The 13,897-nt window shown below is 25.7% G+C and overlaps 1 protein-coding gene across 14 annotated transcripts in view; it reads right to left on the bottom strand.

The window, feature by feature from the left end:
• The window catches only part of LOC127286158 (ras-related protein Rab-37), a 293,485-nt gene that overhangs the window by 237,552 nt on the left and 42,036 nt on the right, over positions 1-13,897 (bottom strand). For 2 of the 14 annotated variants that reach the window (XM_051312485.1, XM_051312489.1), the window contains 2 exons: positions 11,676-11,746; positions 5,503-10,120 (listed from right to left, as the gene is read on the bottom strand). The exons of 6 other annotated variants lie outside the window; for them this stretch is intronic. In XM_051312485.1, coding sequence (XP_051168442.1) covers positions 6,849-9,152 — 2,304 coding nt within the window. In that variant the 5' untranslated portion in view covers positions 9,153-10,120; positions 11,676-11,746 and the 3' untranslated portion in view covers positions 5,503-6,848. Of the gene's footprint in view, positions 1-1,764; positions 3,982-4,068; positions 10,121-11,675; positions 11,747-13,897 lie in introns of those variants that run through there. 6 more of the 14 variants (XM_051312488.1, XM_051312486.1, XM_051312484.1 and 3 more) reach the window with 5 other exon arrangements.

Genomic DNA, 13,897 nt, shown 5'->3' with positions numbered 1-13,897 from the left:
CAACTATAAGTCAAGGCAATTATTTAATAGTAAAATAAATTAAAAGACAACCCCCGTAGGATCGATAGGAACAAACGTTCTCACATAAAAATAAATGGTCAAGCTTTACCAACTTGACTTAATCAGCCTACCATTCCTCCAAAAATTTTAAAATTGATTTTATTAATTAAAATTAAATTCAACCTCGCCTTTCGCCCGGGATGTAACAACATTATTAAACAATATCAAGTATGCATGTTATTAAAAAAGATATAAAATATATATTTTAAGTGGGAATTACCGCAGCAGTAAAAGATTTCAAGTTAGTAAACAAACACCCCTAACCTCAAAATTTATATTTTATCACGAATTAAGAGAATCTATCAATGCAAATGAATCAAATATATAACAAAATTAATTCTCAACACACATTTTAATTTTATTATATGTCAACAAGCGTTTTCCGTGTTTAAAGTATGAATAAAATTGATGAAAGTGGAAACAAATTTTCTTCCCCGTAAGAATAACATTGTGTCGTCTGTTTGTTGTCCCTCCAGGCCTCTGACGTTATATCTTGAACTAGAAATATCTCGATGAACTGACACAGCCTAATATGCACAGAAATTTTAGTTACTACCCAACTCTGCTTTCGTGCAACAATACAGACGTTAAGTTGTAATTTCCCAGTTCTGATTATTTACGCACTGTCGTCAGCTGTCAGTTGTATTAGTCAAAGATATTTTTATTAATAGACATTAATTATAGGAAAAATATTTCCATGTGCAATTAGTTATTTATATAAAATTTGTGGATTTAATAATTTAAGTGTAAAATTACTAATATTTTTAATAAAATTAGACAATTTACTCAAATATGACATCCATTTTTCTAGTAATATTTTAGTAACATTTTTATTTATCACAAATTTATCCATTACCCTGTATCCTAATGACTTTTATCCTCTATATTTACAACTTTTTACGAACCTTTTTTCCGTGGCTAATCTTTATAAAACCTAATTCTCATTTGGCCTAATTTTACATTATCCTATTTGTTACTTGTTCTAATATTATAATCTAACATAATTCTAAAATGGCTTAATCTTAATGTAACCTAATTTTCTTTTGTCATAATCCTCATTTTGATCGCTTCTCACTTGGTCTAAACTTCATTTGTCACCCGTTTATGAACGTGACTCATAATTATGGGAAATTGTGTTTAGGCCAAATAATAATTAGATCAAATAAAAATGAGGCTTAAAAAGTATTAGATTACAGAAAATTTACGCCAAGTGAGATTTAGAGTAGATAAATATTATGTTAAATAAGAATTGGGTTAAATTAAGATTATGCCAAATGAGGATTAGATTGAATGAAGATTAGAAGTATTAGAATAAATAATAATTAGGTTATATAGAAATTAGGCGAAGTAATAATTAGTCCATAGGACATTTAGGCCAATTGAATTTAGGTCACTTAAGTTTTAGGCCATTTGAAATTTAGAGAAAATTCCTGCGCTTCTTATTTTTATTTTAATAAAATATTAAATTGTAAAATTTCTAGTTTATTATTATTATACAGAAAATAAAAATACATTTTAAAACAACAACATCAACTATAGTGTCTAGAAGATAATTATAAAGAATTGAAATTTCTTTTAATATTTAAATTTTTTTAATATATGATTTGAATAATATCTTATTTATAGTTTTGTGTGTACAATTTGTTTATGATAATTTTGTTTTAAAGAAATCGTCTACTGATAAACTGATATTATTTCAAATACTTAGTTTCTTACACGTGTATTATAATAGCCTTTAAAATTTTTTAATATTAATAAAATAAATAATTCATTCGTTTACTCTATCTTATCTACTATAAATATAATTCAACAGTTAAATTAAAAATGAAGGTAACTTTTATTATAGTTATCATATTAAGGTATTTTTACACTCTTACAAATTAATATCAAGGGAAAAAATTTCATTTAAACAAATATTGAATAGAAAAATTTCAATATTAGCGCAGGACTTAAGTTTAGGAATTTACAATAAAATGAGATACATAATTTCAGCTAAAAAAAAAACAATTATTAAATTTATTTAGATATCATTAAAGTAGAACTTAACATTTGATGATAGTAAAGTATTTAACTTAACGGCTAATTTAGCAATAAGTTTCTCTTTGAAAAAATTCATGTTACTAAACTTATAAATAGTAATTAACATTCCGTTAATGGTTTTAGTATGATTGCGAATTTTCATAAATTCTACCTCTTGAGGAATAACATAAAATCCTTTTTCAAATGGAAAAACACGACCAATATTTGCTATTCCAGCCTCGTTAAACATTTTAAATTCACACAATATTATTTTCTCCGATGATTTAACGAGTGGAAAATCTTTAATTATTACTTTTTCCCGATTTGAATAACAGGCAATCATTGCATTAAAAATTGGCACATCACCATTTAATTTATGTACAACAAAAACAGCATAAAGAGTAATTGGTTTATTTATTAGCATTTCATTCATAGACTGTCTTAAAGCAAGTCGATATAATGAAATTGCTAATCGTTTTTGTTCATTTACATCTATTGATAAAGTTTTAGAAACATATGAATATATAACATAGTAATCTTCAAATCGAATTTGTTTTTCAATTAATGATACACTCTGATACATTTTAAATACAGATTCAACATTCTGTGGATAAACTCCACTAAATAATTGATTAATTATTTATTTTGCCGATTTCAATGAATTAATTTTATGTAATTTATCATAAAACAATACATCATCAATAAAAGGACCATTAAATATTTCAAACTGTTTATAGTTCTCCGGAATTTTAAGATTTTTATAATAATCTTTTGCCAATTTATCATAAGTAGGAACATTACTTGTATATTGATCAGTATTTAAAATATATTTTTTAAAAATTATTTTCATATCTCTAAATCTTTGTAAAGGAATATTAGATGATATTGATAAAGCAGCATTCTCAATACATTTCATTATTTTAGTTGTTTCTATTTCTTCAATATCAAGTGAAATTAAATCTCTTTCTCTAATTGCCATCCAATCAGAAATTGGCATTGATTTTTGATTTAAATCTAAAATTAAAAGACGATTTTTATTTAAAAATTTTACACTATGTACATTGAATGAAATTTCTGGAAATACAATGTAATCGTTTTTAAAACTATCATGAAATTCAGCAAGATTGATAAATCCATTTTTAGAATGAAAATTTACACGATAGAGAACTTCTGTTTCGGTATTAGTTAATGATAATTTTTTATTGATAACATTATTTGGTTCAATATCGTTTAATAGTGTAATGTCATTAAAATAAAAATTGGATCCTTTTAATTTACTTAAATAATTATAAATAATTATGAAATTAGTTACTGTTTGATGAAAATAAAGTTTTTTTACTTCATTTAAAGTTGTATCAATATTTTGTATTTGAGATAAATAATTCAGAAGTAATCGAACTGATTGCATGGTAAATTTATCTTCCTTTATAAGTTGTAATCCTTGCTTTTTAAATTTCTTTAATGATTCAACGTATAAATTGTAGCTTTCTTTACCTAATTCGTCAATGTAATGCTTCAAGGGAATTTGAGGTATAATTTTTATTGTAAGAGGTTGTACTGAATCCATTAAAATTCCAGTACGACGTGCAGGAAAATTTTCTTTTAAATTAATTTCTCCAAATGGAGAATTTTTCATTGTTTCAAGTGAACTATCAGAATTAATATTTTTAACTAAAGACACATCTGGATTAAAATGTTCATCTCCATTAGGTTTTTTCTTCTTTATTGGCGGCTTAGTAACTGATTGTTCATTTTTTATCGTATTTCCAGAATTTAATCCCTTCGAAGTTGACGGAATATCATCAGTTGGTAAACCTCCTCTAACAATTGGTTGTCCATTTTTTATCGAATTTTGAAAATTTAATCCCTTTGAAGTTGACGGAATATCATCAGTTGGTAAACCTCCTCTAACAATGGGTTGTCCATTTTTTATCGAATTTTGAAAATTTAATCCCTTTGAAGTTGACGGAATATCATCAGTTAGTAAACCTCCTCTAACAATTGGTTGTCCATTTTTTATCGAATTTTCAAAATTTAATCCTATTGAAGTTGACGGAATTCTATAAGTTGGCAATTTTCCTTCAACAATTGGTTTTAGATTAGCGTAAAATTTAGTATCACTTGAAAATAATGTATTTAAATTATTTACTAATTTAATCATTCTTTTTTCTTTTGGAATTTCAACATCGTTATATATTACTCTCATAATATTTTCTTTTTCATACTCCACTTTTCCAAGACTATTAAAATTTATTGTATCAGTAATATAATACAGTTTCTTGGGAACATTGAAATAATGAGGATCAATGTACGCTATTCCAAATGAATTTTTAAAATTTAATTCCAACAATAGTATTTTATCAACATAGTTAGTTCTGTGAGTATTTTTTAAAGCATCTTCTACATTAGAATAAAATGGAATATTTCCAAGACTTTGACTAATATCACCATCATATTTCTTAGCAAAATAAAGGGTACTTGGAAATTGAATAAATTTATCATCACACTGTCTAAGAGCCAATCTGTTTAATGCAGCATTAAATCTTTTATTTGCATGTAGACTTATTGGTAAAGTTCCCTTTAAATGTGAATACCATACATAATAATCCTCAAATAGCATACTATGCTCATTTGAATGTGAATTAAAAATTTTAAACACAGATTCAACATTCTGTTCATAAGTCTTATCAAAAATATTGGCTATTGTTTTTTTCGCATCTTCCAAATTTTTTACCTGATATAAAGACTTTTCAAATAGTACATCGTCAATAAAAATATGATTCGTTATTTTCCATTCGTTAAATATTTCAGAAGGTGTAATACGTGTATTTATTTCCTTTGCCAACATTTCATAAGTAGGAACACGAGTTTCAATTGGATCGATTCTTAAAATGTAACCTTTTAACATTTCTTCCATTTCAGTTAATCTATGCAGAGGAGTATTTAATGAGATAAGATTAGCTGCATTTTCAATATTTACACTTCTTTCATATGTAGTTATTTCTTTATTTTGAAGTAAAATATCATAGTTCTTTCTATTTTGCAACCAATCGGTTTCCAATATTGGCTTTTGTTTTAGTTTTACATGTAAGAAATCTTTTCCATTTATGAATTTAGTATTTTCTACTGTAAATTCGAGTTCTGGAAAAACAACAAATTGGTTTTTAAAACCCTTTTCAAATTCCGCCAAATCAACAAGTCCATATTGAGAATTAATTTTTATTTGATACTGAACTTCTGTTTTTAACGGATTCGCCGATACCTTATTAAGAAGTTCAATTTCACCATGTGGAATATCTGTCAAAAGGGTAATATCATTAAAATAAAAGTCCTTTCCTTTCAGTTGTTCCAAATATTTGACAATATTTTGTTCTTTTAATGTTTGACTAAAATACAAGTGGCTTGGCATTTTATGGTCCACGATGTCTTGAATGCTTCGTATCTTCTCTAATTTTTTTTTTATTATTACACGGAGAGAAATCTGCTGCGATTTTTGCTTGGATGAGTAAATTACTTTAATTACATGGCACGACACTTACATTTTTAGCATAAATTCAAGTATTTATTGTAAAAATAGTTTCTAAGCAAAAAACACAAGTCACGGGTGTTAATTTTGTATGAATTTCACATAAAAACTGCAAAGGGGACATGCCATAAAAGTATTAGATCCTCTCTTATAAAATTTGCAAGAATGCCATCTGATTTTCAGGTGGAATTTATACAACACAATCTTACCTCCGTATACACACAGCATTTCACACACACAATCATTGTATGCTGGTGATTCCGAGGAACGGAACGCACAATGCGCACGCTCGTGTTTTACTATGCGTTTTTAACCGCGAAATTTAAAATAATTTTATTTAAAATTTTTTTAAAAATATTTGTTGCCAATAAGTGGTTGTTTATTAAAATGTAAAATAGAAAAATAATAAATAAAATCGAATTATTTATAATGCATACATTATAAATAATTCGACTTTATTCTCGATTTATTTATTAAATAAAATAAAATTTAATTTATCCATAGATAATTTTCTGAATATATATAATATTTTATTAATATTTAATTAATTTCATATATTAATTAATTAAATTAAAATTATTAATTAATGTAATAAATATGTAAATATATAATATTAATACTATATTGGTGATTATATTTTAATATTTAATATAAAAATAATACTCATACCCATAATCTAATAACAAATATATAAATACAATGAATAAATATAATTATAAATTTATACAAATGTAATTAATATTAAATTTTTTAATTGTTTTTTATTTTTAATAGATTCTGTTTTTAAAAGAACAAATAACATTTTAGCTAATAAATATTTAAAAATTTTAGTATTTAAAATTTTCTATTTTACTGTTTAATAAACAATCACTTATTGGCAACAAATATTTTAAAAAAAATTTTAATTAAAATTATTTTAAATTTCGCGGTTAAAAACGCATAGTAAAACACGAGCGTGCGCATTGTGCGTTCCGTTCCTCGGAATCACCAGCATACAATGATTGTGTGTGTGAAATGCTGTGTGTATACGGAGGTAAGATTGTGTTGTATAAATTCCACCTGAAAATCAGATGGCATTCTTGCAAATTTTATAAGAGAGGATCTAATACTTTTATGGCATGTCCCCTTTGCAGTTTTTATGTGAAATTCATACAAAATTAACACCCGTGACTTGTGTTTTTTGTTTGATACACTCCATTACATTAAATACATGAATTCATATTTAAATTATTCCAGTCTTAAGCTAAAATTGTATCGAAAAATGACTTATGAAATTAATAAAGACAGCACAAGCAAAAATCGCAGCAGATTTCTCTCCGTGTAAAACTTTTACTTTATTTTTGTATAAATTAGCAAATTTTTCATATATTAAATCTTTTATAGATAATAAAATTTCCCCATACTCAATATCACCAAATATAATTCTAGCCCAAAAGTCACCACCCAATCCACCACTATAAGAATGATCAAAATCTGACAAGCTTTCTTCTGAAGTTCCTGAGTTAGCAGAATTCATTAGTTTATTATCCCCATTATTCGTATTATAATGAACCAATTCTTCAGATCCCTTCGAATTATCAAAATTATTATTACTTGGCACTCTTTCTTGTAACGTACCTGATGTCTTTATTGGTATCTTATTCAATTCAATTGTATTATGAAAAATTTGATAATCTTTTATTATTTTCGTATCTTCATGTAGATTAAAATAAGGCAAAATTCTTTGAATAATTTCCTTTTTTCCCATTTCAGAAATATCAACATTTGGCAATCTTTCTGTTGAATACAATTCTTTTTTAACAACATGTTGTTCAGTTGCCCTCGAATTTCCCAAATTTAATTCTTTTGAAGTAGACGGAATATTATCAGTTGGCAATTCTCCTTTAACAATATGTTGTCCAGTTGCTCTGGAATTTTCCAAATTTAATCCATTTGATGTTGAAGGAATATTATCAGTTGGCAAAGTTCCTTTTATAGCAGGTTGTTCAGATCCCGGTAGTGTGGGTATTATTTTCCTATCTGCATTTGAATTAAGATAAGGCATGTTACTTCGGAGTAGATCATTTTCTCCGATTTCCAGTTTTATATTAGAAATTTCATTAGTTGATGGATTATATTCACGATAGGAAATTTTGTTCATGTTATCTTTTACTGGCAACACGGGAACTTGAAGTGAACTGCCTTCAATGGTTCTTAGTTCTGCAGTATTTCTAAATGATGATATGCATGTGGGTCCAAAGAAATTTTCACCGTTCGGATAATAGTATTGAACGAGTTTATAATTATTCTCTTCTCTCAGAACCTTTGGTATCAGACCATTAAACGTTGACTGTTTTATATTAGTATTAAGCTTTTTTAACATAGTTGATAATAAAAATTTTAGATTTGTATTGATCTTTGGAATTTTTTGAATCATCGTGTTATAAATCTTGTGCAATTTTTGGTAGCCAAACTTGCCTAAGTTGTTGATTAATTCAAATCCAGGATCTATAACTCGTAGGAAGGTAATAGATAAATCTTTTAATAGAGACTTGGTAAGAATTTTCTGTGAAACGGTTTTGGTAATTAGTTTTGCAATTTGTAATAATGAATTAAATTTAGTGGCACTTGATAGTGTTGTACTGATAACATATTTTTCACTTAATCTAGTTACTAAGCTGTTGGTTAATTTTGTTGAATATTTTGCAGCAAGACCTGCTACAGGCATCAGGGTGAGAACATCTAGAGAACAACTAATTACGGCATCTTCTGCATTTTTTGCTATTATGTTTTCAATACAATTGTAAAATGGTATAAGTACTTTAATAAAAGTAAAAACCTTCTCTTGTGTAGTTTCATTTTTATAGTCGTCTATTAGCTTATTTACAAATTGTGTTGTCTTCATTTCGGCAATCCTTTCAATAAATGCTTCGCTATTTTCATTAGCTTTTTCAAGAATTGTGGAATATTCACCATTGTCTATTGGAAAAGAGAGTAAATTAGTAACTGCTTTAGAAAAATTTTGCTCGTTCCCACTGTTTGTAAGTAAAGTTAAATTTTTATTTTCCTCTTTAATTGCGTAAAATTCTGGCATATTGTTTTCCTTCTGTATTGAAAATAATAGGTAAATGTCATTGTTTATCTGTTTTTTTATTAATGGACCGTTGTATGTTCTAAAAGTATCGTAAAGTACTCTTGCTGACATCACAGTAATATTTGAATTCAATTTTTCTTCAAAATTGTTTTCTACTATAAATTTTTTAATTCTAATCTTTTCAATTTCATTATATGTCTTTCGTACATTTTTAAATTGATTTTCATAGACAACTTGCAATTCGGGTAGATTTTCTAAAAAACAACCAGAAGGAAGAAATAATTTTACAAAAATATGAGAATATGACATATAGTTTGTCACAAAATCAGATGAATAATTTTTAAAATGAGAATAGGTACAATGTTTCTCTAGTATAGTTGTTGCCAACAATCTTCGATTTTTTAATTCTTTCATTTCCTTCTCAAGTTTGTATAGAGGAATATTGTCAAAAAATTGATGTACAAAATTATTCATTCTTGTATTAATATATGAAAATAAAATCTTATAAGCTTCAATCCAAAATTCTATATTTGATGAAGTTTGATATTTTTCTCTGAATGTTTCTTTTTCCTTAGAGGCGTAAAAAATAGTGCCGGTGTTGAGAAAACATTTAACATTATTTCATAAGTTCCGTTTCCGTAAGCCTCTTGTAAATCAAACTCTCGTGTAATTGAAATTAAATCTCCAAACGAAGCGTTTAGACTTTCTCCAAGTATGGATTTAACAATTTTTAAACCAGCCATTGCGTATAAATAATCCACTTCCATTATGTTCATATCTTTAATTTCTGGCTCGGGAAATATTGGCAGAATATATTCAAAAAAAATTGTTTTAGCTGACAAAAAATTAAGTTTCGGGCTTTTGTTTGTTTTTGAACAGTAATCTATACTTGTGTAATTGTTAAAAAGTTCCTGCTTTATAGTTTTCATCAACGTGGAATAAGATATATTATCTGCCTTGTTGATTATTTTTGCTAAATATCCGTTAATATTACCATAGTGTGAAAATAGAGCATTGTTGATGATGTACTGATATGTTTCATCTACGTATTTTGTATCGAGTGTTTCATTTTCGCCGCCACCGTAGAGATCGGTTCCTTTTAATATTGTTTGTAGAAGCTGGAGTTTTGTTTCGGTTTCATTGTTGGAATTATTAAGGTATTTAAAATAAGTATTTAGTACAGTAACAGACTGATTTCGCTGATTTAATGTAATGAGGCTTTCGTTGTAAAAGATAATTCCGAGAGTTGTAATATAGTGACAAACAGATAGATATTGTATGTTTGGTGGAAGTTGTACGAAAACTGATGTGTCGTTCATCATGAGTTGATTGGCTTTTTGCTGTGTTGATTTTTTAATGTTTTTACTGTAGTAAATTGTTTATATATTTTTTGCTGTTGTATCTCTTCACTTTTGTGAGGTTTTAATTTTTCCTGAGGAAACCTGAAATAATTTGACATTATGTTAAATTTAGCTTTTTATTGCAACGATCGGATGAGCGCTCCGTATGAAATTTTATTTTTCAAAATAGACCCATTTGTAAGATGATATAAAAAGTTATCAACACAGGAATCTATATATTTATTTTTATTGTTGTTGACATATCGATATATATTTAGTTTTAAGAATTTAATTTTTTAAACGTGTCTTATTTTTTACTGCTTTAAAATTGTTCACATTTATTAAATGTATTTCCATGTGTAAAAGAAAATATTGAAGAAATTTGCAAAAATAACTTTTTTTGTAGATACAGAAATGAAGCAATAAAAGTTAGAAAGATATTAAAGGAAAAAAATTTGAATAAATCGATCACTCCGAGCCAGGCTTTAAAAAATAAAACGATTTCTTTACGTTTCGACAGCGCAGCTGTCCTCTTTAGAAACTACAAATTTTTTTAATAATTATAGTTAGATTACATAATATATAGAAAAATGATTAAAATGATGATGATGATTATGTAATCTAACTATAATTATTAATAAAATTTGTAGTTTCTGAAGATGACAGCTGCGCTGTCGAAATGTAAAGAAATCGTTTTATTTTTTAAAGCCTGACTCGGAGTGATCAATTTATTCAAATTTTCTTCCTTTAACTAAGAAAACCGAGTGATAAATTCAATTATTTATAATTAGAAAGATATTATTAAATATTTTAACGTTTGACTTTATCAAAAAAAATTTTATTCATTTTTTTATATTGTATGTCGTTAATATTTCTTTTAACTTTTGTTGATATATCGAAATATTTTTTTTCATGGATTTAGTTTACTACACGTGTTTTATTTTTACTACTATAAAATTTTACATATTTATTAAATTTATATCTATATGTAAAAAAAAATATTGAAAAAAACTTTGCAACTCACGTTTTTTTGTCAATAATATATAACAAAATATATTTTTTCTAAAATATATCTACACTAATACGTTTTGTTTTTTATATTTTTTTAGAAAATATAAATTAGAGAAGTTAATAATATAAGCAATAAATTTTTTTTACAAAAAATGTTGATATTTTATCTTTAAAACTTAAAAAATTGATAATAACATCGTTTAAAAAAATTTTGATTTTTTTAAAAAAAAAAACACATGTTGAAAAATAACTTTTAAAATTGATAGCATTTTTAAAGATGTTCTAAGTATTCAAAAATAAAAAATAAGGAAAATTCAAATTATTGAAACAAATAATTATATCAATCTTATTTGGGTTCATTTAAATACATTTTTTTGTTATGTTAATTATTTATTTTGAATTAACTTTAAACTTGTTACTTTTGTGAAATAAAAATAATAAAATTGATTAATTAAACTATTTGGTTAAGTGAAAGAAATTTTTTCTCTGATTATTACGAATTGTAAATATTTCCTTCAGATGAATAATTAGAAAAATAAGATTAAAAAATCTTGTTTTTTTTATAAAATAACTGTTAAATTAATTGTAGATACATTTTAAGAAGTTTAATAAAAATAAAATTATTATATAGAATTATTTTACTCACCGTGAATGACCACTTGTAAAGCAAAACAACCACATTTAATTGTCTCCGATAGAGAAATGAAGCAATGAAAACTAGAAGGACAGTTTAATATTTTAATATTTGACTTTATCAAGCAAAATTTTTATTAATTTTTTTTCAATATTGTACGTCGTTAAATATTTATTTTTATTGTTGTCGACATATCGATATATTTAGTTTCAAGAATTTAATTTTTTAAACGTGTCTTATTTTTTACTGCTTTAAAATTTTTCACATTTATTAAATGTATTTCTATAAGTAAAAGAAATTTTTTTTTAAAATATACCTACCTAAACTAATTTATTTTGTTTTTGTACTTTCTAACTTTTTTCATATAAAATATAAATTAGAGAAGTAAATAATTATTAACTTGTTGTAAAACTAAAATGTAATTTAAATAAAAAATTTATTATTTATTTAAAGGATCTTTTAAAAATTACATATGAAATTTTCAATATATGTGTCACGTCACCGTAACATTTTTTTATAAATAAATAATATTTATGTAAAATTAATTTTTTTTAAATAAATAAATACATTTGTATATAAATAATTGTTTTTAAATAAACAAATAATTGTAAACAAATATTTATAAATGGATGATTATATATAAATAAACAAATATATTTATAAATGGATGATTATTTATGAGTAAATCAATTGTTTATAAATATTAAATGTATAAATAAATAATAATGTTAATAACGAAATAATCATAATTAATGTTAAAATATATTAAAAATGATCAATATATAAGATTATAATATTTCTTAAAGATGTAATGTTCTTGAGATTTTGTGTTATGAAAAGAAGGAAATCAACATACGGAGTCACCAATGCATAGAAAAAAGCAATAAACACTTTTCGTGTCTGTGAGGTACCGATTTTGAATCTAACCCAAAGAGGCGAGCTGGTACCGTCGCGAGAAATACATTGGAAAATATAACTATATAAAGGGAAACCTTTCACTACAAAGGCAGTCCAAAATTATACACACGGAGCTCGTCGTAGTGATTTTCAAAATACACAAGTATGATTATAATTCACATAAGTTACGGTCCAGGTTAAAATATGCGTGTCAGTGCGGTAATAAAAATCTAAACGACCAAGAAGATACAATCTTACTAGGTCACTACATCAGGTGCTAATTGAAGATTACTCAATTTTACATCCTAAGATAACCATACCAAAAGTTATAACATGAGGATTTGTTTGATTGTATTTATTATAACACTAATTGTTGAGAATATTTTATATTTTTCTAAATAAATAATTTATATATTGTTTTTCAATTCATTTATTTAATAAACCTCTCCCCAACTTAGTTAATTTAACTAAGTTAAATTGAGGAATTAGAATAGGGTATAATTGTAAGTTCAGGTTAGGCAAAATTAATAATAATTTAAATTTTAAATAAATATGACATAACATATGTATATATATATGTATTGTAACGCGGCATTTTGTCGCGTACAAACGACCTAAAAATAATAAATTTAAATAAATTCAGGGAGGCCGATAAGGCCCGTCATGGAATCTGCGGAAGTTGTGGCCAGAGTGGTCATGGTTTTCTCTCTTGCCCCGTCACTCTAAATAAATTTACACTTAACAATAATTTAAACAATAAGTAAACTTTACCATTTTCTTTGACCGCGACATTAAACCAAATCCTGCTCCTTCTTAATTTATACTTTACTTTCAGGTTTTGAACAGTTGAATAATTTAGGAAACTACATCTTGTTCAATTCTAAATAATTTATTTTGGATGTTCTTATTCGGTCATCTGAAAATTTTTAATTGAACATAAAATTTAAAAACTTATATGAATATATAATTTATTAAGAACCAATTTTGGGTGATGAATTATCTGACGGAAGTCTCCTTGAGGAGAGCTCATCGGTTCGCCACGCCTCCTCCCCATGGCTCACTCTTGGCAGGAGGGAGTTGTAACGCGGCATTTTATTGCCTGCGTTCAAAATAAATAAACATGATTAATTTAACGTCAAATTAACGCCAGAGCCGGAATCACATTTAATTTGACTTACAATTATATCACTTTTACTTTACCTTCATTCACATAAAATTCAATAATTTTGTCAATGAGCGAACCGTCAGATTATTGTTCACCGATCATAACAAAATTTAAGAATAAACTAACACTTTTCTTTCTCTTACTTTACATAAAATGACACTCGGGCTTAAGT

The sequence above is a fragment of the Leptopilina boulardi genome, unplaced genomic scaffold, assembly GCF_019393585.1.
Source record: "Leptopilina boulardi isolate dan_hultmark-lab unplaced genomic scaffold, ZJU_Lbou_2.1 LbouV2_351, whole genome shotgun sequence".
NCBI lineage: Eukaryota > Metazoa > Arthropoda > Insecta > Hymenoptera > Figitidae > Leptopilina > Leptopilina boulardi.
Note: the sequence above shows the minus strand (reverse complement) of the source record. Positions and strands in the feature narration are given on the sequence as shown.